This window comes from Macrobrachium rosenbergii, chromosome 17, assembly GCF_040412425.1.
Source record: "Macrobrachium rosenbergii isolate ZJJX-2024 chromosome 17, ASM4041242v1, whole genome shotgun sequence".
Taxonomy (NCBI): domain Eukaryota; kingdom Metazoa; phylum Arthropoda; class Malacostraca; order Decapoda; family Palaemonidae; genus Macrobrachium; species Macrobrachium rosenbergii.
The window spans coordinates 2,213,770-2,238,769 of record NC_089757.1 but is presented as its reverse complement, the minus strand read 5'-3'; the positions used below and the strand labels follow the sequence as shown (position 1 = coordinate 2,238,769).

The 25,000-nt window shown below is 36.1% G+C and overlaps 2 protein-coding genes and 1 long non-coding RNA gene across 4 annotated transcripts in view; 2 read left to right on the top strand and 1 right to left on the bottom strand.

Moving 5' to 3' along the window:
- The window catches only part of LOC136847663 (uncharacterized), an 86,305-nt gene that overhangs the window by 34,087 nt on the left and 27,218 nt on the right, over nucleotides 1–25,000 (bottom strand). For both annotated transcript variants that reach the window (XR_010855788.1, XR_010855789.1), the window contains exon 2: nucleotides 22,107–22,209. This is a non-coding gene — a long non-coding RNA (uncharacterized lncRNA). The remainder of the gene's footprint in view (nucleotides 1–22,106; nucleotides 22,210–25,000) is intronic.
- Nucleotides 7,422–14,857, top strand: LOC136847635 (uncharacterized). Its single transcript, XM_067119349.1, has 4 exons — nucleotides 7,422–7,475; nucleotides 9,370–10,840; nucleotides 11,355–11,563; nucleotides 14,465–14,857. Exons 1-4 carry the CDS (start codon nucleotides 7,422–7,424, stop codon nucleotides 14,720–14,722), a joined length of 1,992 nt encoding a protein of 663 aa, XP_066975450.1. The 3' UTR covers nucleotides 14,723–14,857.
- The window catches only part of LOC136847659 (IQ motif and ubiquitin-like domain-containing protein), a 29,906-nt gene continuing 23,778 nt past the window's right edge, over nucleotides 18,873–25,000 (top strand). Inside the window, exon 1 of the mRNA XM_067119461.1 lies at nucleotides 18,873–19,523. Coding sequence (XP_066975562.1) covers nucleotides 19,173–19,523 — 351 coding nt within the window. The 5' untranslated portion in view covers nucleotides 18,873–19,172. The remainder of the gene's footprint in view (nucleotides 19,524–25,000) is intronic.

The following is a 25,000-nucleotide window of genomic DNA, read 5'->3' as shown; positions in this document are numbered from 1 at the left end:
ATATATATATATATATATATATATATATATATATATATATATATATATATATATATATATATATATATATATATATATATATATATATATATATATATATATATATATATATATATATATATATATATATATATATATATATATATATATATATATATATATATATATATATATATATATATATATATATATATATATATATATATATATATATATATATATATATATATATATAATATATATATATATATATATATATATATATATATATATATATATATATATATATATATATATATATATATATATATATATATATATATATATATGTATATATATATATTTTATATTGTGCAAAGTCTTCATCTCAAAAGCAATGTTGCAAAGGAACATTGTTCATCTTCAGTTATTAGAAATGAAAATAAAAAAAAGAAAAAGTGTTCGAGCAAAACAGTAACATCATGATAAAATAATAAAGTACAGAATCAGGTACTTAAAAAATGTCAAGATTTCAAAGTGAAAGCACGCAGCACCATGACAACCAAACCAACTAACTACCCTATTACAGCTCTCTCTCTCTCTCTCTCTCTCTCTCTCTCTCTCTCTCTCTCTCTCTCTCTCTCTCTCTCTCTCTCTCCGGACTTCTGGCTCATCTTCTTGAACTCCAGGTCAATCGAGTTATCTTCTGACCATGCGGATCTGTCACCGATTGAGAAATGCTACACTTTGTCACTGTAACCAATAAATACTGAATGGTAAGCTTAAAACTTCGACTTGATAAAACAAACCCATCTCCTTATCCTAGAGCAGAATATCACAGCAACCAAGAATGCACAAACAAGTAGTCTGAGGGTCTGTACAACGCCCTGTATAAGAATATTGTTACTGGATACATCACCAAAGAAGTAAATACTCTTGGAAAAATAATAAATATTCTAAAAAACTCCTGACCGTCTACAATCCAGCCTGGATCATCAGAACATCCTATCTTCAAGGCAACTGCTAGAAAAAAAATCACAGTAGTAGGATTTAGATACGATCCAAAAATGACTGGAACATCTTTGGCGCGATCAAAAGTTTGTGTTAAAGTTTCCATACTCTCCTGAGATTTTACGAACTGATAGATATTACCTGTTTCCATCTTTTGTTACTTGATGATTTTGGATGATTGTCAATGATTTCCTTAACCAACGCTAGGGGTGCTGGATAAATTTCGGCCTGGAGAAAAATCAGTCAAAAGAAGAAATGAACTCTAGCCTCGTTTACCTCAGCTACGTGATTTGTTGGGAAGAGATGTACATTAAAGTTTCAGTAACATAAGTGTACGTTTTTCTGCACAAGAGTATCTGAGAGGCCGTAGGCATTTAAAGAAATAATAACATACATTGTGAATACATAACTGATGAAGTAGGCAGGCATTTCATAAAACTATTACAAAGATCTACCTCGGACCTCTGAGAGAGATGATACAAAGTACTCATGTAGTTATATACACACACGCACACACACATACATATATACATACATACCCACACACATATATGTGTGCGTGTGTTTATTTTGAAATATTAAGGGAAAACATTTACACAACGGTCTTCAATCGTTAGTTCCAGGAGCTGTGGAGACATGCTTACGAAATGACAAATGGCATTCATGAGTGTCCGACAGATCCCAATGAAGTGTTCCAAACATGACGATGACTAATGCAAATAAAGTTCTCATTGATTGATAGAATGACACTCGGCCCGGCAATATTTCATTCCCCCATGGAATATTTCGGCAAGGGAAAGACATCAACACTGCATGGGAATCGTCAACACCTTCGAATAGTTAACGGAACCTTTTTTTTTTTCAGGTGACGACCGGGATGGAGAATACCCAATGAGAAGGATAATAAAAGGGGAGAAATCGATTGCTCTCTCATCCTCGCACGAGCGGCCGAGGAGGAGAGTTGCAGAATCTCTCTGCTCCCGCCGGAGGAGAGCGACTGGTACTGAACGTGCCCGTCCCTCCTGTGCTTTTCGATTCTGTGGAGACGTCGTCGCTTTCAATAAAGAAACGGTTTCTCGTGAGAATGGTGGACAGAACGCCAAAGGTAAATCTATCGAAAGATTATCTCTTTATTTATCACGAGTGAAAAATATGAATGAGTTTAGACGCTTGCGAATACATTGAAGCTACAATTCCAAATTTTAAGGTCATTCATTTCCATTTTCACTGGTGTGTCTGTAGGAACAGCTTGTGTGTGATTCATGAATGATGTTGAATGGTCTCTTTTGATCTTCGAGGACTGTTTTAATCTCTCATTCCCGCCCAATAAGCCAAGTGCAGTCATTTTGCAAGCACTTTTTATTAAAGTCGAAGTGTAGTACCTTCAATGTTACAGAATCTTCAACTTCCTCAAAACTAAATGTTACAGAATGATATATATATATGTATGTATATATATATATATATATATATATATATATATATATATATATATATATATATATATATATATATATATATATCTGTTCTCATCGCTTCAATGTTAATCTTGAAGAGAAAAAGTCATTACAAGCTTTCCTGGGCTTTTACACTTTTGTGTCAAGTTGATAACTTCTCTAACACACGATATCGCCAATACTGGCAACAGCTGTGTAATTTTAGACTAAAATATTTAAAAATCATCTAAATTTGCTTCCACTGTCTATTCACAATGCCTTGGGAACAAAATCAGTAACAAAACATAACGAAGATAAGTTCATCAAATACATGACCCATCACAGCACAGTAATGTAACATTCTTAATGGTCCTATAAAATGATGTATAACAAACCTTGACCTTTTTTACTTAAGAGAACTAAACAGAACATTAATGAACTGCCAAGGCATGAAAATCGCTCAAATTTATCTCGTGTAATAAAGGTCTTAGCGTTATTTTCAGCTATAAAATTTAGAAAACAATTTGTGTCGCTACAATTCATATATACTCGTACATCTCTAGCCAAAGAACCGGTTTGAGCACTACTGGACCATTAGCGCTCTCTCTCTCTCTCTCTCTCTCTCTCTCTCTCTCTCTCTCTCTCTCTCTCTCCTGGAACGACTAAGATTAGACTTTGTCTTTAAGGTGAAAATATTGATAAATAAATATGATTATTACTTAAAATAGCTGCAATACAAAACAATATCTACAGTTCCTTACACTTCATAGAAGAATTGCTCCACTTTTTCATACAACATTCTGGCATTTTGGGTTTACCCGAGTATTTGAACTAATCATTTACCTAAGAATTTAGACTGATCATTTACCTAGGGACTTAGACTAATCATATAACTAATTGTTTACACTAATTTGCCTAAGAATTTACATTAATTATTTCAGTCTAATATTTCATCTTAAGATTGTGAGATGTCGGTATATTTTTATTATCTTGGTTGATTGGTTGTAGATTAAGAGGGCCTTTTGCCCGCACGGCCACTTACCACACAGGCAGCCACTATGTTGGGTAAGGGGCTACAGGTATTAAAAGACCTGGTGTTGACATCTGGACTCGACTAAACCAACCAATGAAACAGTTGCAGCAATGTTCGGTTGGTTTATTAAACACCTGTTAGGTTCAGTTCTGATGAAACAGGCTGCTTTCTCACTTCGGTTAACGTGTTGCTTTACCGGACAACCGAGTATTTTTTCCAACTAACGATAAATTACCCAACAATGTCAAGGGGCAGAAAATTTGTCAAACCATTCTTTAGAATTCGCAACTCTTGATCTCACTAAACCTTGTTCCAACATCATTATCGTTGTCCTTCTCATCATAATCATCAACATTAATAAAGGATTAGCTATTTTTTCAACCACTGCTTTAACCATTTTGTCATATTTTAACTTAAACTGTTCTTCACGTAAGGAATGTTGATAAATCCTTCGGCACTGGGGACATGGAGAAAAAAAAAAAAGACTTTAAAAATAATCACACTAAAATTTCGCGAGGTTAAAACGATGAATACAAATGAAAAAGTGAAGATATTCCCACTCTCCTATTGTAATATCATTAAGGAATTTTATATTTTAAAAAATCTGTTACGAATGACTGAAATTAATATTTTTACTGTTTATTAACCATCAATTGCTATTCGAGTTTTTACACGTTTCATATCGTCTTCAGTTTGCCTCTGTATGAAACGTTTAATATTTTAAGGGAAAGTCTTCCCAAAATGGCTCAAAATCGGCTATAATAAACCAACATTGGCTTAAATGAGCCAAAATCGGCTCAAACAATCAGAAATTCCTAAAATAAACAAAATTCAGATCAAACAAGCCTAAACAACCGCTCCATCAGACCGAAAACAGCTTAAATGGACCAAATTTGGTTCCAAGGAAACCTAGCAACCTGCTTAAACTGAGGAAACGATAAGGACTTCTGTCTTTGGGACTGCACGATGCTTGATCAATTCTGTACTGAACAGACCATAAATGAACCAAACCAATGATCAAATTTCAAATATATCCCAAATTGTAATTTAGCCTTCATCCACAGTGAGTATATCGAGATAAGCTTGTTGTACTAACTTCCATTCACAGCCAAACAAGCAACATGTTTTTTTCTTATATGCACTGTAAATACCACCTTTAAAAGAAATCTGATTTTTATTTCAAGCGAGACGAAGGGACAGTCGTCAGGACTCCAGCCTATTTGCACCGAGAGAAGACCTGGAGGTGGCTTGTCGTAGTGGTCTTGTTCATCGTCATCAACGCTGGTGAGTTCCTCGTTGGACGGGTCGGTATAGTTCTCGTAGCACCCTGCTGGGCCCGCGTTCGTGTCTCCGGCCGGCCAATGAAGAATTAGAGGAATTTATTTCTGGTGATAGAAATTCATTTCTCGTCGTAATGTGGTTTGGATTCCACAATAAGCTGTAGGTCCCGTTGCTAGGTAACCAACTGGTTCTTAGCCACGTAAAATAAGTCTAATCCTTCGGGCCAGCTCTAGGAGAGCTGTTAATCAGCTCAGTGGTCTGGTTAAACTAAGGTATACTTAACTCAACGTTGGTGAGTAAGTAAACCAAAATTAACTTCCACGACCTATGTGATATCAGTTGTTAGGATTTGCGGACCAGTTGTGCACGGAGCTGTTTGGCTTCCTGGGCCGAGATATCCACCATCCAGCGGTTCGTGTAGCACAGTTTATTACTAACATAGCAGAGGCCCAGGCGAGTTCAAGAAATGTAATGTTCCAGACTGGAGGGCACCCTTCCAAATGAGTGCTTTTGAAATATCACATATGCTTTTGGGATACACACTTGCACTTGTTAGGCAAGGGCTCGAATATATATATATATATATATAATATAATATATATATATATATATATATATATATATATATATAGATGATATATCATCAAAAAATCGTTTGCCTTCATAACGAAGGATTAAAAGACTAAACAACAATCATTGTCACATCTATCCTTCAACTATTGACCTATGTTTGGTGTTACTACATATAACAGATCCCAGAGAAACACCATTGGCAATAGGAAAGGGAGCAGAAGTAGTTTAGTCAATGGCAAGAGGTATGAAACCTAAAATTCAGTTAATATGAGTTACAGAACGTTTGATTACCAGAGTCTTATGCCAGGGGTCCAGGGATACAAGGTTTTAAGTCCCAGAAAAGAACTGATCGAATATCAGTAAGATAAGAATGTGGGTCCCCAATGTTTCTTCCCGTGAGCAAAGCAACGAATCAAGTCAGACAAGAGTTCCTTCCTTCTGTTCCAAAGCTTTAAACTTCTCCCGCTGCCTTTGTTTGTCCTGAGTCTTGGCTTAAGTCATTCAGAGCAATAAGGATTGAGTCAGGTTTTGAATACTTTAATTAAATTAGAAGTTGAAACTATAGGCTGGGAGTCTGAGGTATTAGAAAATATTGCAAATAATAAAAAAAATACAATTCAGGCGGATTAACTGTTAAGCAAATTAAGCACGTGCTTAGGTCCCCAATGAAAAGGGGTACGGAGGAGTTTTTACTTTTTTCCTGTCCTGGTTTTATCTCGTGTAAATGATTTATCTGAACCTAGGCTCCACAGAAAGGGGACCAGGCCAAAGAACTCTAAAAATGACAATCACATTTTATTAAAGTACTAATATTATCAGAGTATAGCCACTTGCTGATTCTTAATGCATTGCCAGTTAGACAATAGTAGGGATGAGGGTGAGTGGAAACGAAAACTTATATTTAGAAAATTTTCCAAAGAATAGAAATAACAGCGACTGAAAAGATAATAAAATGTAGGTCAGTATTTTTTTCAGCGGGAATAGGGTAAATCAGTGTATTTTCTCATAATGAAGGAAAAGTGCAGGAATCAGCAACAATATTTATCTAGTGATTAGTAGACGAATATCTGTTTCATAGCATTCAGTGCATACTACGAGTAATTATCTCAAACCAATACAATATAATTTTCATATCTTTTTTAATCAGTTAATCATTTTGTCACTAATGCGAAAACCAATAAACGGACTCTCTCTCTCTCTCTCTCTCTCTCTCTCTCTCTCTCTCTCTCTCTCTCTCTCTCTCAACTGAGATGACCACAAAATATACTGGGCCGGCATAGTGTAATCTTAGACCATCAAGTGTAATGTGAATATCTGTGACTCTTCTAAACTGATGGTAAAATCTGTAAGGAAAAGTAACTCGTAATTTCTGTCTCACAGGCGAGGAAGTTCTGACGCAACTTCCCTCAGACAGAGCCGTGGTCCATCTTCAGACAGACGACGTCGCACATGCTGATTCTGGTTTGACCTGGCGTCACACTCTCCCGTCACTGACTTCCTTCACCTTCTGCGTTCGTCTGCACGCCTTCAGAAGTCGATATTCGGATTACTTCTTTTCCTACGCTACTAATGACAGCGACAATGAACTGGCATTCCGTAAGTCATTTCTGTTTTTACCGCCTGATTAACACAGTCAAGCAAGTCCAACATGAACCCCTTTGCGTCGTCTTCACAATTCATTTTACTGATAGTACCAGGAGACGCCAGCAAACTCAAGTTGCTGTGATTCACAGATGTATATATAGGTAAACTGTTTACAGTGAAGCCATTTAAAAAATTAAACAAAGGCAGCCTTCCATCGTAACATTTCTTGCAAAATCTCTCTTCCATGCTAGTGTTAAATACTTTTAAAGATTGGCACAGTAGTGATGTTCATTCGTCGAACGCCTGTCGTATAGAAACTGAGATAAGACTCAGATGCCCGGAAATAAATTGTCATTCTCTGCTGGACGCATCAAGAACTCTGAACGATAATTCCAGACATAAAATATGACACACAAGAACTCCGCTTCGCCTGCTGTTCAAGACGAGTCTTCCACATCATCTTTCTGAATGTAACTACACTCAAGTGGTTCTCCTTCTGTGCTGCTATCGACCTCTCGTCGAAGATGGCCACTGTCGTCCATTCTTTTGGTGCAGATAAACAAAGTATTGTGGACAGGGTGAGTTATGTCCTCATAGTCAGTTTAGGTATTCCAGTGCAGAAGACTGGTCTCAGAATACTACATTTGTGAGCTGGAATAACATTTTCTCTTGCACTAAGTAGTTTAAAGCTTTTCACATCAACTGATTTGTTTGACTGACTGCTTGTCAATTAATAACGAAATGTTCTATGTCTGACGGCTAACATACGAAGCACTTATTGCGCACTGCTATACAATCAGCTGGATGTTCAAAACTTGTCTGAGTAAGCATTTCACACACACACACATATACACATGTGTATGTATATATTTAAATATTATATATATATATATATATATATATATATATATATATATATATATATATATATATATATGTACAAATATAAATAAGAGAGAGAGACAGATGGATAGATAGATAGATAGATAGATAGATATATAGATAGATAGATAGTTGGGAGGATAAAGTCACTGTCTATCATTGTTTCGAAACTAGGCCATGGTTTGAATCCCAGGCACAGTGAATCCAGTAATACATAATATTTGTGGCTTCATATTTGTGAATATAAAAAGTCACAGTATGTGTATGTGTGTGTGTGTGTTCCAGCATAACTCTGAAATGCACTGAGCAATTTCAACCAAACTTGGTATATATATGACTTACTACTGTGGAGGTAAGAGATCACTAGCACTAAAGGGCATCAAAGGGGGTGGGGGTGGGATGGGCTTCCCAAAAACAGGGCTAGTTCTGCCCATAGACTTAGTAACTAAATAAACTCACGAATTTATCATACCTCATTTCAGTATACATAATTGACTTACTATCTGGTAAAAAATACTGTGGGGGGGGGTTAGGACATTACTGGCACCAAAGGAGGTGGGAGTGGGAAGGGGATGACATGTGAAAATAACTGAAAACGACATATATTAATGTCTAATCCATAGTTTTCGAGGTCGCTGAGATGAATGGTGATACTCCCAATACCCTTTAAGTCCAAGTTCTGCCCTGATAGGAGGGGGGAGGGGGTATTAGAAGGGGTGAAATATAAAATGTCAAAAATGCTGGGCAATGGAACTGAAGCAAATATCTTAACAGGAGAGAGAGAGAGAGAGAGAGAGTAGAGGTGGTGTTAGAGAGAGAGTTTCACTGGGCAGCGCTGGGTTGGTCAGCTAGTAAATATATAAAGATACATTATATATATATATATATATATATATATATATATATATATATATATATATATATATTATATCATATCATATATATACATATATATATATCATATATATATACATATTTATATATATATATATATATATATATATATATATATATATATATATATATATATATACGAGATATATATATATATATATATATATATATATATATATATATATATATATATATTATATCATATATATATACATATATATATATCATATATATATATATATATATTTATATATAAATATATATATATATATATGTATATATATATATATATATATACTGTATATATATATATATATATATATATATATATATATATATATATATATATAAACATATATATATATACATATTTATATATAAATATATATATAAACATATATACATACATATACATATTTATACATATAATATATATATATATATATATATATATATATATATATATATATATATATATATATATCTTCTTTTGAAAGACCATCACTCCACACTCGTTCTTTCCTAAATAAACTACTGACAAATATATTTCAATATATAAATTCTGAATGATGATAAGATTTGGATTCTTGTGTTTTGTAACCGACAAAATTTAAAGATGATTTTTAGCTTGAATCTACATTGTTTGTCATTAAAGCAAGCACTGCTCTGTTTCACTCTCTATTTTACTTATTGCAGCAAAAGGAATCCAAGCAGCCTTTGGTGGTGCAAAAAGGAGGCGTAGTCATTCTTGGCCAAGATCAGGATTCACCTAATGGAGGGACAGATAAAGATCAAAGCTTCAATGGTCTTATGGCTAATCTTTTTCTGACTGAAAATGTTCTCACACAAGAAGAAATGTCGAATTATATTCAGTGTCACACTGAGTCTCTGTCGAACCATTCACTTCTAATGGACTTTCATGATATTTCACGAGACTTCATTTTAGGCGCATACACAGAAATAAAATATGGTATAGAGTCTTGTCCAGGGAGTAATAAAATCTATTCCATATTCCCAGAGGCACGCAACTTCAAGGAAGCGAATCATTTCTGTTCAATACTCAATGGTGGTATAGCACTCCCAGAAACTCAGAAGGATAACGTGGCTCTGTACAATGAAGGTTCAAAATATTCAAGTAAATGTTCTGCTTTTGAGAAATCAAGCGGAATGTGGGTGGCGGTGACGTGGGATGTGACTGGAAAGTTTTGGAAAAACAATTACAACAAACAACCGAAAGGCTTTAAAAACTTTGCTGTGGAAATCACCCCAAATACTGTAGAGCCTTTGTGCGTCATAGCAAAGACTCTTTCTGACTTACCAGACATAACCAAGAATGGCAACTGGGATATTGAAAGTTGTGACAGGACTGTATGCACGGCTTGTCAGTTCGAAGAATCTAAGCCTCTGAAAATTCGAGGTCTCTGCTCTGAATCCATATTTGATCGAAACTATTATGTATATGACAGAATTAACGATCGCCCAGTATTCAATGGATTTAGATGGACTAAAATTGCTTGGAATAATACACTTTCAGCTTATGATTACACATGGATCCTTTATCAGATTGCCGAACCCTCAGTCCAAGCAAAAATGGTGAGAAAATCAGAGCTGGATTACCCTATAGGAGTTCATGATTTTGAGGTTGTGGGTGACAAGTGTCCAGGAAGAAAAATCAAACTGAAACTAACTTCTTGCCCAAATGGAATGTACACATGCACTGATGGCTCATGCATTGACATTAGTAAGAGATGTGACCTGGAGTTGGATTGTGCAGACAGTGGCGATGAGCTCAACTGCGACACAGTGGTACTACCAACTGGGTATGACAAACTCCTACCCCCACCAAAAGTTGACAGCTCTACTCCTGCTCAGATCTCCATAGATTTCAACATTCGTCTAATTCGGAAGTTCAGCTTACTGGATTCTAACTTGGTGATTGATTGCTTAATTACAAGGAGTTGGTATGACTCAAGAGTGAGGTACAAGAACCTGCACAGTTCTAAAAACTTGAATCTCATCGACGACATAGTTAACGTGATATGGTATCCAGACGTTACACTTCTTGGCGCAGACAACAGCATTGCCAACTACGAGCTACTGAGTACGATTGGATGGGGACAGAAACTGACAGAACCTGAACCAGATGACGATCAGCTTCTCGATGAGGGTAAGGTACCTTAAAATTTTATCATCTCCGAGCTAGTTCATTGTTTAGCAAGAACGGAGAAATCTAATGTAAATGAAGAAATCTTGTAGTAGATATGCTAGAGCACCCTTCAATGAGCCAGTAGATACAAGGACGGTAAAGCAAGCTAAATTTAAATCAAGAACATCAACCATATACAAGACCGTACTGTTCTATCTGCTGAAATGTAGTACGACTATTTTTCTATCTATAACATATTAGTAAGAGTAGCCGTGTTGTTGCATGCATGTCACTGACGAAAACAAAAATTCGAAGTCTAAACAACAACTGCATATGGTTGTATAAAAGTTAAGGAACGTAAAAGAACAAGGGAATGCATTGGGAACATCTTTATGCAATATACACTGACTTGCACCACATCTCGAAAAGCATGAAACTTTCCCTTACTAAGGAACTTTGATAGGAAGAATGAATTGATCAGTATTTCCCATGTCTTTTAAGTACTGTTGGTAATGATTCATTCTCTCTTTGACAGATGTCTTCTACTCAGGCACTGACAACCTTCTGATGCTGGAGCGTGAGATCACCGTGACCCTTATGTGCAACTTTGATATGACCATGTACCCCTTTGATTCTCAGAAATGCACACTGAAGTTCTACGTCGGCGATTACACCCAGCATTACGTCAGTACCGTCCTTAATAAAGTTGATTTCTCTGGCACTAGGAGGCTCCTAGAGTACCAGGTAGGTTTAATTTTTCTTTGAGTAGTAGGGTGCAATTCCTCACCTTTACTAAATTTTGTAGGTCACTGTCGTTACGGGTACTGTTAAATCGAAAGGAAAACGAGCATAGCGAGAGATCTAGCTGTTGTTCTGTAAAGGTTCAACGAGCATAGCGAGAGATCTAGTTGTTGTTCTGTAAAGTTTCACTCATGACTTTGGTGTTAGAATATTTGAAGATACTAGAATTAAAGATTATCATCTTATGTAATATATTTACACTGTAAAATGCACACCTAAAAGGAATTAGCACGGACATTTTCAAAGTTATTTTTAAAATAACTCCTACTATCCAGTCACATTGCTTCATCTTGCTTACCATAGAACAGCTCACAGAGAATAAGAGAATAAGAGATTAAGATAGCAATCGGTTAGACAGAAAGAAGATACAATGTAAGGTATGTAAACTTTAATATAAAAAAAAACAATAGGATTATGTAACTTTCATCAAATCTCAACTTTCACTGCTTTCGACCTCCAGTTTAGCCATTTTTTGTCTTTGAAAAAATGGAGTAAATATCACTGATAATGCAATATATTTGAGGGAACGTACTATACATACATACAAACTTACATAGAGCCATACCTACTGGGAGAAAGTGCCTAAACATGGAGAGAGGAGGCCTTCTAACCAACTAGAAATTTTATAACAGAAAGGTCGAGCAAAGTGGTTAGCTGGCCTCTCTTGTCCATTTTAGGCACATTTTCTTCCATTCACACACAGCATTCTAAAGATTTCTGCAACAAATTCAAAGAATCACATATACCCCTTCACAATATAAAACGCTTAAGCTTGGATGTGGAGTCCGTAATCACAAAGTACCTAAACAAGATGTCCTAAAGTTTTTGACGGAAAAACTAGCGCCCTATGTAGATCACTTCCCACCAGCCCGAATAAATTAATAAAAGTAGATGAACTGCGTGTATCGAACAGCGTCTTTTCGTTCGGATTCCGCCTGGGCAGCCTAATTAAAGCCTAGTACTTCCCAACCCACAGCCCGTATTTGGAGTATTTTAGAACTACGGTAATCAACGCCATAAAACTCCAAGACATGATGTGGAAGAGATATTTCGTTATTCTAACATTCTGGGATCACAGATGAGGCAGCTTTAACGACTTTCTTTCAAAATTAAATGCATCAGTACCTGATGTCAAATTCAAAGTCGAATGGGAAACCGATGTTTTAATAATGATAGACACGACAGAATACGAATTTACCATATACAGAAAGCAAATTTTTGTAGTCTCATATATTCATTTTTTTTTTTTAGGTAACATGACATTTCTGTCAAGACTGGCGTACCCAGCAATTTATTCCTGAGTTAGTTAGTTATAAATGATTTGTTTAACCAGACAAATCATTTATAACTAACTCAGGAATAAATTTATTCCTGAAACCTTACGGATTTGCTCCCCGGAATTCCTCAAAAAAAAAAAAATAAATAAATAAAAAGTTGTGCTACTTGCGCAGATGTCATCCTTGAGGTACTCGAACCAAATAAATGAGAAAGTTACCTATAAATCCAAGATATATATTCTACCGACCTTCTCAAAACATGACTAGGGAGAGGCCTAGTAGTAAAATCAAAATCCCATACCTGGACTGTGTACTATAGATGCTTGGACACGAACGCTTGGAAATTCCAACGGGTGTACTAAATCCCTCGTCTCGGCTGTGACAGATCCTATACCGGATTAACAGGCAAATCACTCTCAGAAAAATTAATACAACACAAACATTCACTAAGTTATGGTTAACAGAGCTCAGGCGTTTTCGACCACATAAATAATCAGAATCATCGAATCACGTATAATTTATACAAGCAATTGTTGGTTCAAAAGCCGTATGACAGAATCAGCGCTGATCAAATAAGGATACACAATGAACCTCTTAGAAGGAGCCTGGGGTTCAGATCGGACTGAAAGATCTTCCTATAGCCAGCAGTGAAAGGGATTGTGAACCAGAATACAACATGCCGACGTCTGTAACATTTCTTAAGCATTAATCTGTACCTCTTCATCCATAATCAGTCTGTTGAGGGAAACTGTAGTTTCCGACATATAACATTAGAAAATCTACTTTCTTCCATGTTTTGATAGGCAACCATTATAATATATATATATATATATATATATATATATATATATATATATATATATATATATATATATATATATATATATATATATATATATATATATATATATATTTATATGTCTATGTATTTATTTATTCACATATTTATTTATATATTTCTATATATATATATAAATAGCCTATATACTCATATATGTATATATATACATGTATATAAACACACATTAAATTAAAGCAAACCTATATCATGAAAAAATCAAGTGGAATTATGTATGGAATACTGATGAAGAGAGAGAATTCCACATTTAACTATGAAATAGTATGAAGGCATGCCATAAGCAATCGATATGCACGAGTACATTCGTCAGTATTTTCCGAAACTTGGGTAAGATGGTGCATTCATGAGATCGCTACATTTCTTCATATAAACGTACTTCAGGTGCCACCGGCCGGCCAATGAAGAATTATAGAGGAATTTATTTCTGGTGAGAAATTCATTTCTCGTTATAATGTGGTTCGGATTCCACAATAAGCTGTAGGTCCAGTTGCTAGGTAACCAATTGGTTCTTAGCCACTTAAAATAAGTCTAATCCTCCGGGCCAGCCCTCTCTAGGAGAGCTGTTAATCAGCTCAGTGGTCTGGTTAAACTAAGGTCTACTTAACTTCACCGCAGGACTTTTCTGATTTACCAACTACTCTCAGGGTTCTTTCATTAGAAGGTTCAGTACCCAAAGAACCACTGAACTCATGAAACCCTTTCCCTCAGGTGATGAGCATCGAACACGAACCGCTGATCTACCAGAACAAAAGCGGCCAGCAGATCATGATCGGACTGACGAACCTCTACGGTTACTACATCAGTGGCGCTTACGTCCCCACTCTGCTGCTCGTCATAATCTCCTTCAGCACGTTCTACTTTCCCATCGAAGACTTCACCAACAGAATCATGGTTTCTTTAACCTCACTCCTCGTCTTAGCATCGCTTTTCAATCAGGTACCACAAATTTTTCACAAATTTTCCTAAGTAAAGTAGTCCTGAACTTGCAATTTCTGGGATGCAGAGACGTCTTCCGTACTCTGATGACCCTTTATTAAAAACAGGAAGTCTATGAAGTCTGATATTATTGCTTCGTTACTGAAAAAAATCGAAGTTTGATTGTAGGTTAAAAAAAAAAAAGTCTATAAAATGAGAAAAAACACTCAGAATTTGGTAATAATTCATGAATATGATTTTGATTTTTCCTGGAGACATCTCAATCTGCTTAGCGACAATACTGGAAACTGGAAATCCAGTTCTTCTAAACTAGACGTAAAAAAATCTGTATATCTGTAGGTTATGATAATGATTAAGATACAAATTTTATATTTGTTTGACTTATTGCGTACCATGGTTTATACTTTTACAGATAGCGTCCGGGTTACCCAAAACGGCTTACATGAAGCTGATCGACGTGTGGTTCATCTTTTGCATTTTGTGCGATTTCGTGATCGTGATGTTGTTGGTCGTCATTAATTCCATCGTGGACAGAGAATCATCTATCACTAAAGTTCAGTTCATCAACTCAAATGGATTTCATTCTAAGGTAAATTCACCTCCATCGCGGAAGAAGCAATACAATTTAGTTTTAGTATGGCCCCTTTTTTTATGAAAATGGAAACAAAACCTTTACGAAAGATGTTAAGAAACTTTGGAAAGGTTTGCTTTAATAATTCTTAAAGAACATGAAAAGAATTATACGTCAGTTATCAAGTACACAGAATCGTTCACGATGAGGACTCATGCGTTCTATGCAGAGAACAATTTCTTTCTAGACCCGTCTGTCATAAACCAAGCATCAACTGGATTTTCAACTTTCTGCAGGAGGAGCCAGTGGGAGTCAGCTGTGCCAGACTGGACTCCAGGCTGTTCAACAAACTGGCGCTAGTTATTCTCCCTTCCATTATAGGACTCTTCATCATCATCTACTTCAGCGGAGTGGCTTATTCGTTAAGCCATGTAAAGGACACATTCTGAAATGGTTTGGTTCTTGGTAAATATCCTTTGGTTTTCTCAACGTCATGAATAATATTTAGTGTTTAGTTAGGTTGAGAAGCGAATGTCAATTATTTTAGCGACTTATTCAGACGTTTGACGTTATTTATTATTTATATATATATATATATATATATATATATATATATATATATATATATATATATATATATAATGCATATAAATGAATGCTGATAAGATTCATGTATATCAGGAAACTATGAGAACCAACATGAACAAATAAATGGATATCTCGGCTTTAAATAAATAAACGTATTTTATACTGTTCTGTTTACCCTAAGAAGATGCCATTAATTAACGAAAATCCTGACTGAATTTCTATTAGACTGAAAAAGTAGTTCAAATGTACAACGTCAGAAGCCATGTTTAAATCTGTACTCTTGTTGACTGCCGAAAATGCCATGAGCTTAACCTTGTGCGAGCAAATCTTTGACATCAAAGACATTAATTTTGGTAAAAAGCTTATCCTCCTAGGGTGATTTTCAGAGCTCTCTGTTACCAGAGACCTACTCTATAAAAGCATTAAAAATTCGGCAGTTCTAGCACTGCGTTAATATCAGACGAACAAGTGAATTTTCCGCGCCTATTCAATTTACATGAGCTTTTTCAGCGCGTGGCGTGCTGACGTTGGCCATACATCTGAGGCTTTCAACGTGAATGGCAGCGTTGGAAAAACTAGTCATACTACTGCACACGGAGCGTTTAACGCGATTAGCGTTCACAGGCGTTTTCACGGTCTCTATAACGCGGTTCTTTCAACGTCACAAGCGGACTACATCAAATGCAGGTAAGAGGCAGCAGCACTGACGATTTAAACATCAGTATACAGTAGAAGGGTAAGATTTGACACTTGGACAGCCTCCAGTTACCAACTGACCAGTACAACTGTTTCACCTCGAGCTACTTTGAAAGGTAGAACCGCAGGGGTATAACACCTTGTTAGGTGTCGCCGAAAAGGAATCAAATGCGGTAACTCGAAACCTCGTAGCATCGAATAAGCTTTCCAAGTGGATGCTGCGAAATTCGGAATTGCAAACAGGGATATTTTCTTTCCCAGGTGAGGTTTGACTCCACACCGGTTTGAGAATCGAGAAGGTAAAAGGTCATTTGGGGACACTGCAGTACACTGACATGCCGTACGATTTATTTAAGCCTTAAATGTTTGTTGAAAGATGCTTAATATATTATAAATTTCCATGCCATTACCTTGAAGTGTCCACCCGCCGTCAATAATCTTTACAAATCGATAAGATCTATAAATGAAAACAAAATGGATTTGAGAGTGACAAATTAAAAATACCCTCACATAAACTGTCGAGCAGCGCTACAAAACTACGTGAAACAAATTAGCAGATGTTGCACACTGTTGGTCATGGTATATTTTCATGCTATGAATAGTTCGCAATAAATCATAAGAATTGGTATTTTTTAAATCCACATAACTATTACTTTATCCGTAAACTGTGCGGCTGGAAGAAAATTAGTAATATTTACAGACCTTCCCCGTAAGTTGGTTTATGTGAATCCGACATACATTTGGTAGCCTATGATGTGTTTAAATAGCTTCTAGTCCGTGAGAGGGGCTAGTGGGTTGGCACGGACAGCTTCCAAAGCCATCTGGGAAGGGGAATTCCTTCGTCGGAAGACACTTTTCTGATTACTTTAACGCGTTCCAAGATGTCACGACCAATCTTGCTATCCTTCCTGACCAGCAAGGACAACATCTAGGAAAATAAATTTCTTGTCTCTAATCTTGATACTTCCTCCACTTTTCCATGGAGTTTTCCTACGTCCATTTCCCCATTTCCAAGCACAACGCTATTTTAAAATTCATGAGGTTAGTGGATGGCCAGGTAAATGAATGAAGCACTGAATAAGGTGTCTTTATCTTAGGAAGCATTTACTGGTTACTGGACACGCTCTTGATTCTGCAGGACTACACCTCAAAGGCAATTCATGTCAGATTAATCTCATTTTCTCTGGTACGGCAGGACCTAAACAGGAAGAAGGGTTTCAATATCTTCTTGAATCAATCTGGGGACACATTTTCCATATGGTCTAAAGTGTTGCCCCAAGGTCTCTTGCCGAACTGAACCACGGCCATGACTGAACGCTTCGATAGTGCCTCGGGCACTGAGGCTCCAACATTCAGTAGTAGCATCTTTTAATTTCAACTGTATACACTAACTGAGACCAATTGGCCTGTCTTTGAACTGCATGCCATATCAAGTACTTATTGAAATAAACATTACATAAGTTCCTCTAAGCGTGAGTTCTTCATTGGTGGGGTGGATAGAGCTCTCGGCTAGCACGCTATTGGCCCAGCGTTCGACTCTCCGACCGGCCAATGAAGATTTAGAGGAATTTATTTCTGGTGATAGAAATTCATTTCTCGTCATAATGTGGTTCGGATTCCAAAATAAGCTGTAAGTCCCGTTGCTAGGTAACCAATTGGTTCTTAGCCACGTAAAATAAATCTAATCCTTCGGGCCAGCCCTAGGAGAGCTGTTAATCAGCTCAGTGGTCTGGTTAAACTAAGGTGTACTTAAATGTTTTTCCTCTAAGCGTGGCATGACAATGTACGTCCGTTCGTGCGTTCGCTGGATCGCCTGATCCTTCCTCCTTGCTGGAGGAAGTGCAGAACGGACCGGTAGCGTTGCCGTGGTAACCATCATAAACATTGATTTTACTGTAATCTTATAGATTTCGTAGAAATCGCTCTCTGATAAGACCATGTATGTATCTCCGTTGCTGTACAGAACTCATCTATGTTGCATATTTTGAGGAATAGAGAAGAAAAACAAAAAAAAAACTTTTTTCATGCAGATTGCCAAGTTTGGTCAACAGAACTACACGAAAAATAGCACCAATCGATTATAATCGTTATCCAGTTTGCTTACGCTTAATTTACCTAACCACGAAATACAGAACTCGTTTATATGGAAACAATAACGACATTATCTGTCAGAATCTCTTTTGAAATTACACATTGACACCCAAAAGTATTGCAGGCGTTCATAAACAGACGAGCCTGATGCAGCGACGGTACGTACATTCGTGCGTGAGTGAAGTTGGCCACGAGTCGAGGCCGAATAGCTTCTACCCTAAGTCTTCCAATTCCAGTCACGCCACTTCCAGGCAACTGAACGGTGTTTGTTGTTAGTCCCTTGATAACATCCCCATTCCAGAGGGTTACGCAAGTGGAAACTACAGTTACGGGAACTATTCTTGGAGCGCTATTATTGCAAATTACTTGTGCTGACTGTTTGCTGCCGTTAAAATTGGGAGATTCGACATCTACAATGATAAACTCGAGCAACTGTTAGCAACAGTAAAAAAAAAAAAAAAGCGTAATGATCCGCGATACCGAAACAAACGAGTACGGACGAAAAGTGGAAGAGGGAGGAATAGGCCTAGTGTTATGACTCCCTATCCGTACTACGAAGGGAGCAGAGCAAACGCGAATGAAACATTCAACACAGATTCTGACAAATCCAAAATCACCGTGGAGAACAACGTTGACAACCCGCGATCAGACGAGGCCGTTATTTTCACCGACCTCGAACACGATGACGAGGATAACGATGATGCCGATAATGATCACGAGGCTGACGAAGAACACGGTCAAGTAAGAACTCAGGACAGCCAGTTTCGAGGTGATTTGCCAGGTGAGGATGGCGAGGGTCGCGCGTGGGGGGGCACCGTTGTTACGTACGGCGAAATCGATGGATCTGCTGGGGTCGTTCAGGATGATGGAGGTTACGATGAGCAGGTAAGGATAACATTCTTACGGAATTTAAATGAACCGAGTGTGAACAATACTAATGCGAGCGCAGAATGCGATTAAAATCTTTTAATAAACGTTCGTATGTTTAGATGGTAAAGTTGGAGAAGAAAATCCCTAAATATATAATAAATAATTCAAGCAAGATTTTTCCAAACGTCCAATATTGGATCATTTGAATATTCTTCGTCAGTGACACCATAAAGTACGCAAACAATTGTAAAAAAACATTATAATATCTTATTTAACATTTCTCCGTTAAAGACCTGAGCTATGATTAAGAAAAACTGTAAGTATGAAGCTTATAACAAGGATTTCACAACCACTTACAGATTACTTTATCACTCTTTTATTTTTCCTCCTCATTTCTCAACCAAATATCATATCCGGTGCAAAAGCTATTTTCGACATCTTTCTTTTCGCTTAGTCCGTCATAAAATGATAGATTTTGAAAATGAAAGCCGGAATATAACTCCCGAAGTTTGGTGAAACAAAAGCAGATATATTCCAAATAAATTTAACCAACCTAGGGTTAATGAATAAATATGAGGTCATGGTACGCGACCATCCAAGAGAAAGACTAAACGTCCCTTGCAGTACAGGAAAGAAAGTACTAAAAAACAAAATGTGCTACTTAGATACGAACAACATACAACCAAAATGTTCATTACGGATGTTCTCTGATGAGAAAAGCACATTCTCATAAAACGTATTTTTCCCCATCCTGCAGCTTAAAAAAATACATGCATACACACATACATATGTATCTGTATATTATACATACATATATGTAAATATACATGTATGTATATTCATATTTATATATGTGTATGTGTGTGTTTTTGTGTATGTGTATATTTATATATATGAATATGTATATATATACTGTATATATAAAAGGCACAAATACGTATTTTTGTAATATTTATACTTATCGGGGAAATACCTTTTCTATATCATACTCTCCTTCCTTCTTAATTACTATACCTACACTAGAATTACAGTTGTGTTACAGCGTCCCTATCACTATACAGTCGACTGGCAACTTAACTTATACCCATTCTGTTCCGTAAAACTACAGCATTGTGGAATTCATGGCATCTCACGAGAATAACAAATTAATGATTACTCGTGGCCTTGACAGAACTGAGCTGTCGAAACAAAACCCTGTGGGTGATGACTCGTTCATCATTGTTTACTGTTTTTAAATGCCTTCTAAAACATGTACGACGTCGAATGCCTGGACCTTGCCGTAAATCATACGGAATACCTATTCAGCCAAGCAATGAACTACTGTTGTTTGTGGGGTTACTACTGGAAACTGTCAACTAGTTGATGTGTTTTACCTTTTCCCCGATGAATGATACACTCATTTAATTCTGAATGTAGTTAAAGGGATAGAAGGAATGTTGGCAAAGAAATGTAAGGAATAGTCTATCATCAAACCTTTATGAGGACATCAAAATGACTAAATGAATATAAAAAAAAAATCACCAGTGAATGTTACGATGAGGTTCAGTTTACAGATGTCACCGGTATTCAGCATATAAATGTAACCCTTTAAAATATGCCACTCTGATTATAATGATAAACTGCTATGCTTAAACTTTATCTATAGAAAAACTGTCTGATGTTCTTTCATATTCGCCTTATCATTCCCATCTCAGTGCTCCAGCCAAACGGTGAACAACGCCTGAAAACATCCAGTCAATGAATTCAATGAAATTATAAGGCTTTGGTATGTCCACCGCACCATCCTTGGGAGAACAGCTGTGGCAGTGTCAGCTGAGCTCCTGCGGATACCAGAAGAGTTGGAAGAACTATGGGAAGGGGTCCCGGAGATGTAAGCAGGTTTATGGAAGATAAATTACAGGCACGACATGGGTGGCGGAATTTCACAAAGGCACGTTGCGTCAAGCGGAATTGGGGGGGAGACGATAAATGTTACCTAAGGGTTTCCTGGATTTAGTGCCTAAGAATAATGACACGGCCATTGTAACTTTGTCACTTGAACAAACGACAATGAAAAAGAAAGTAAATCTATAATCTAAAAATGAAAGTAAATCTAAAATCTTTGTATACCTTCCACGCTTTCTGGATTTCAACAATACATCCCCTGATTTTTTTTGTACATTTTAGTAACTGCTTAAAAAAAACTTTGTTTACCATAACTAATAGAAAGTTCCGCTTCCACGTGATTTAGAAAAACTTGTTATTTACCAGCGTCCGAATGCGGAGTATCACATACATCACCGGCATACGTCTCGAGCAATCTATACCGGATCAGAGAGGCTCCTCCGACCTTCTGCTCCAGAGGTAAAACCTATTCCCGCAATGATTTCCAATCTCATCTGATGCACGCCACATGCGCTACTATTTGTTGCATTCCTTTGCGAACCTTTAACGAAAATAACTCGTTTAAGATTTACGACGCCACAGACCAAACCACTGCATACGAAAAGGATTGTGTCTTCTTGGAATCAAAACGAGAAATGATGGTTTTGGTCAGTATAGGTCTCCAAAAGGTTTGCAATTAGCATGAAAGACCAATTCACTGGGAGATTAACTAACCTGCCTTTGTTGACGCTATTCTTGAAGAGCCTAAAAATCGATCTTGATCTAACCATTCTTGAATGCAGAGTGGTTTTTGCAGTTCCTTTTGGATCCCATGACCCTGCGAAAAGAACATTAGGACGGTGATTAACAGGTGGACCCTTCATGTCCGGGATTTATGGTAACTGTCACAAAAATTCTAGTTACGCCTTGTCTCGGGATCCGGCTAAGATCCTACTCTTGTCTGTCCTGGTAATTTCTGAATTTTTTCTTCTTTGATTGATGAAATTTACCGTAGAATCGATACAAAAACTTCATATACGAGTACATTTATATATACAATATTCACAATAACAATTTACAACCTTACAAATAACAGAGTACGTAGGCTTGATATCCTAACAGAAATTTATTTTACAAAAGTATTAAGTACATATTCTTTGGTAAAAGGGTTGTCTAATTTATTTGCATAAACTTTACTGAATATAAACTTAGTTTTTGACATTCTATTCCCTACATAAGCAATCAAGTTTGGGTCGTCTGTGAATACTCCCGCTATAAAATCTGATAGTAGCACCACTGCTGTGTTCTCGTCTTTCTTAAATGGCGTCTTGAAATCCAATTTAAGAATCTTTAGTAAACTATCAGTTTCAATTTTGCAAAAGCCTCTTAGTATTGACTTTAACCATTTTGTAAAACTCAACAGTGAGACCATCTATTCCCTCAATGCTTTCAATACTTCAGACTCCGTCACTTCTGAGGTTAAGATATCATTCACGTTCCTATCAATAACTTTCTCTACTAAATTTAAAAACAAGTCTTGATAAGACTTATCTCATTTCTCTTTTTTAAGAAGCTTTTCAAAATATTCCCTTATATTTAAAGTAATAATAGCCTTAGGGTTTATCTTATTTACATACGATTTAGAGTTTTTCTCCTTCCCTAACAGCTATGCTGAAACTTGTTCACCCTTTAATTTATCATCCACCTTTGCTCTAATTCTGACTCCTTCGCAAATCTCATCTTGAATACTATTTATTCTTAATTTCAAAGAGTTCACTAACGAAAACTTGTCTTTACTTATTACACCTTTTCCTATTTCTTCTTTCAACTGGTAGTTCAGTACATTCAATAAGCCGTATTTTTCTTGGTTAATTTGCTTTGAACTTGTGATAAAGAAAGATTTAAGCCGGGCTTTCGCATACTCCCACCAACACAAAATATTTCCAAATCTATCTTTGCTCCTCTTAATATTATTCCAAGTCATAAGAAAATTGTCTCTTACAATATCTTTATCTACAATGTTACTATTAAGTTTCCAATACCCTTTCCCTGGCGAAGCTACATTTTCTAATTTCAAGGCTAATACTATAATGCAATGGTCAGTCCAGCTAACAGGAATATTTTGAATATTTGCGACTTGGTTATGCAAATCTTTTAAATACCACCTATCCAGCCTTGAGCCATAATTCTCCCTAAGTATATTCCACCTGGTGATGACATGAAAACCAAGCATCTATGAGTTTCAAATTGCTTTTCAAGTTTATTATTTTAATTTGCTTATTCAAAGCATTAAGTCCATTTTTGTTAACTGTAGCTACATTTAATGTGGATGAAATGAATTCTGTATGTTATGTAAAAAAAAAAAAAACATACAATACTAGGTTAAAGCATAACGCAATACTAGGTTAATTTGCTTTCAGCTTCTTAGTACACTTTCCTGTTTCATCACCTGATGATAAATTTGGGTTCATCCTTTCCATGTTTTGATGCTGGTCTTTCTTCAGCGTCATCTTTGGTTTATTGCTAAAATCTGTTTTTTGTGTGCCATGGGATACGAAATATTACCGGAATTGGTCATGCTGATCAGCCACTAACAACGAACGAATTGAAACTTGTCCACGACGAGAGGAACTTTCACTTATCACTAAGTAATTGCCAGCAAATAAGCACTCTCAGCACTGTAATTCCAACAAACTTTATACTTATAGGCCAAGGATTAAGGCAGCTTAGAGTATAACTCTCTACAGCAACCTTCAAGTCATTTGTCCTTCGAGCAGTAAGTGGCAGAAGCACATCGAGTGAGACTTCGAAATGTCTTTACGTAAATGAAATGTTATATTAACGAAGAATAATAATGATCATTCACTTAGTAAATGCAAGATATGTCAAGGAATCATCACGCACATTTGCGTGAATACAATTAAGTGACGAATCAATAAAATTAAATCATTTTTTATTAGAGAACCTTCAGGGATCAATATCCCAGGCTATCAGGTCATAGGATGCGACATTGACCATTAGCAAAAAAAAAGTCCAAAGGCTAAAAAAAAAGGACAATTTAGTTGTGGCAGAGACCTAAAAGATGTGCAAATGGGAAAGCATCTACTTATCTTGCCTTACATTAGGAAAATGAGTAGGGAACCGATGAACGCATTTCGGGATTTTAACAGATGGCCAGTATGGAATTTTTAGCGACAGACGGCAAAGCTTCCTAATGTCGCGCACACACCCATTGTTTTATATATATATATATATATATATATATATATATATATATATATATATATATATATATATATATATATATATATATATATATATATATATATATATATATATATATATATATATATATATATATATATATATATATATATATATATATATATATATATATATATATATATATATATATATATATATATATATATATATATATATATATTTATATACACACATATATATAGATATACATGAAATTTTTATCACACCATGATTTATATACAATCGTGAAGCTACAAATGTCGCTTAATATCAAATTCACGCTACCTCGGGAATATCTCCGATGGAGAATTATCACCGAAGGGGAATTTATATAAGTGATAAATGGATTGGTACCGCCGGGACAC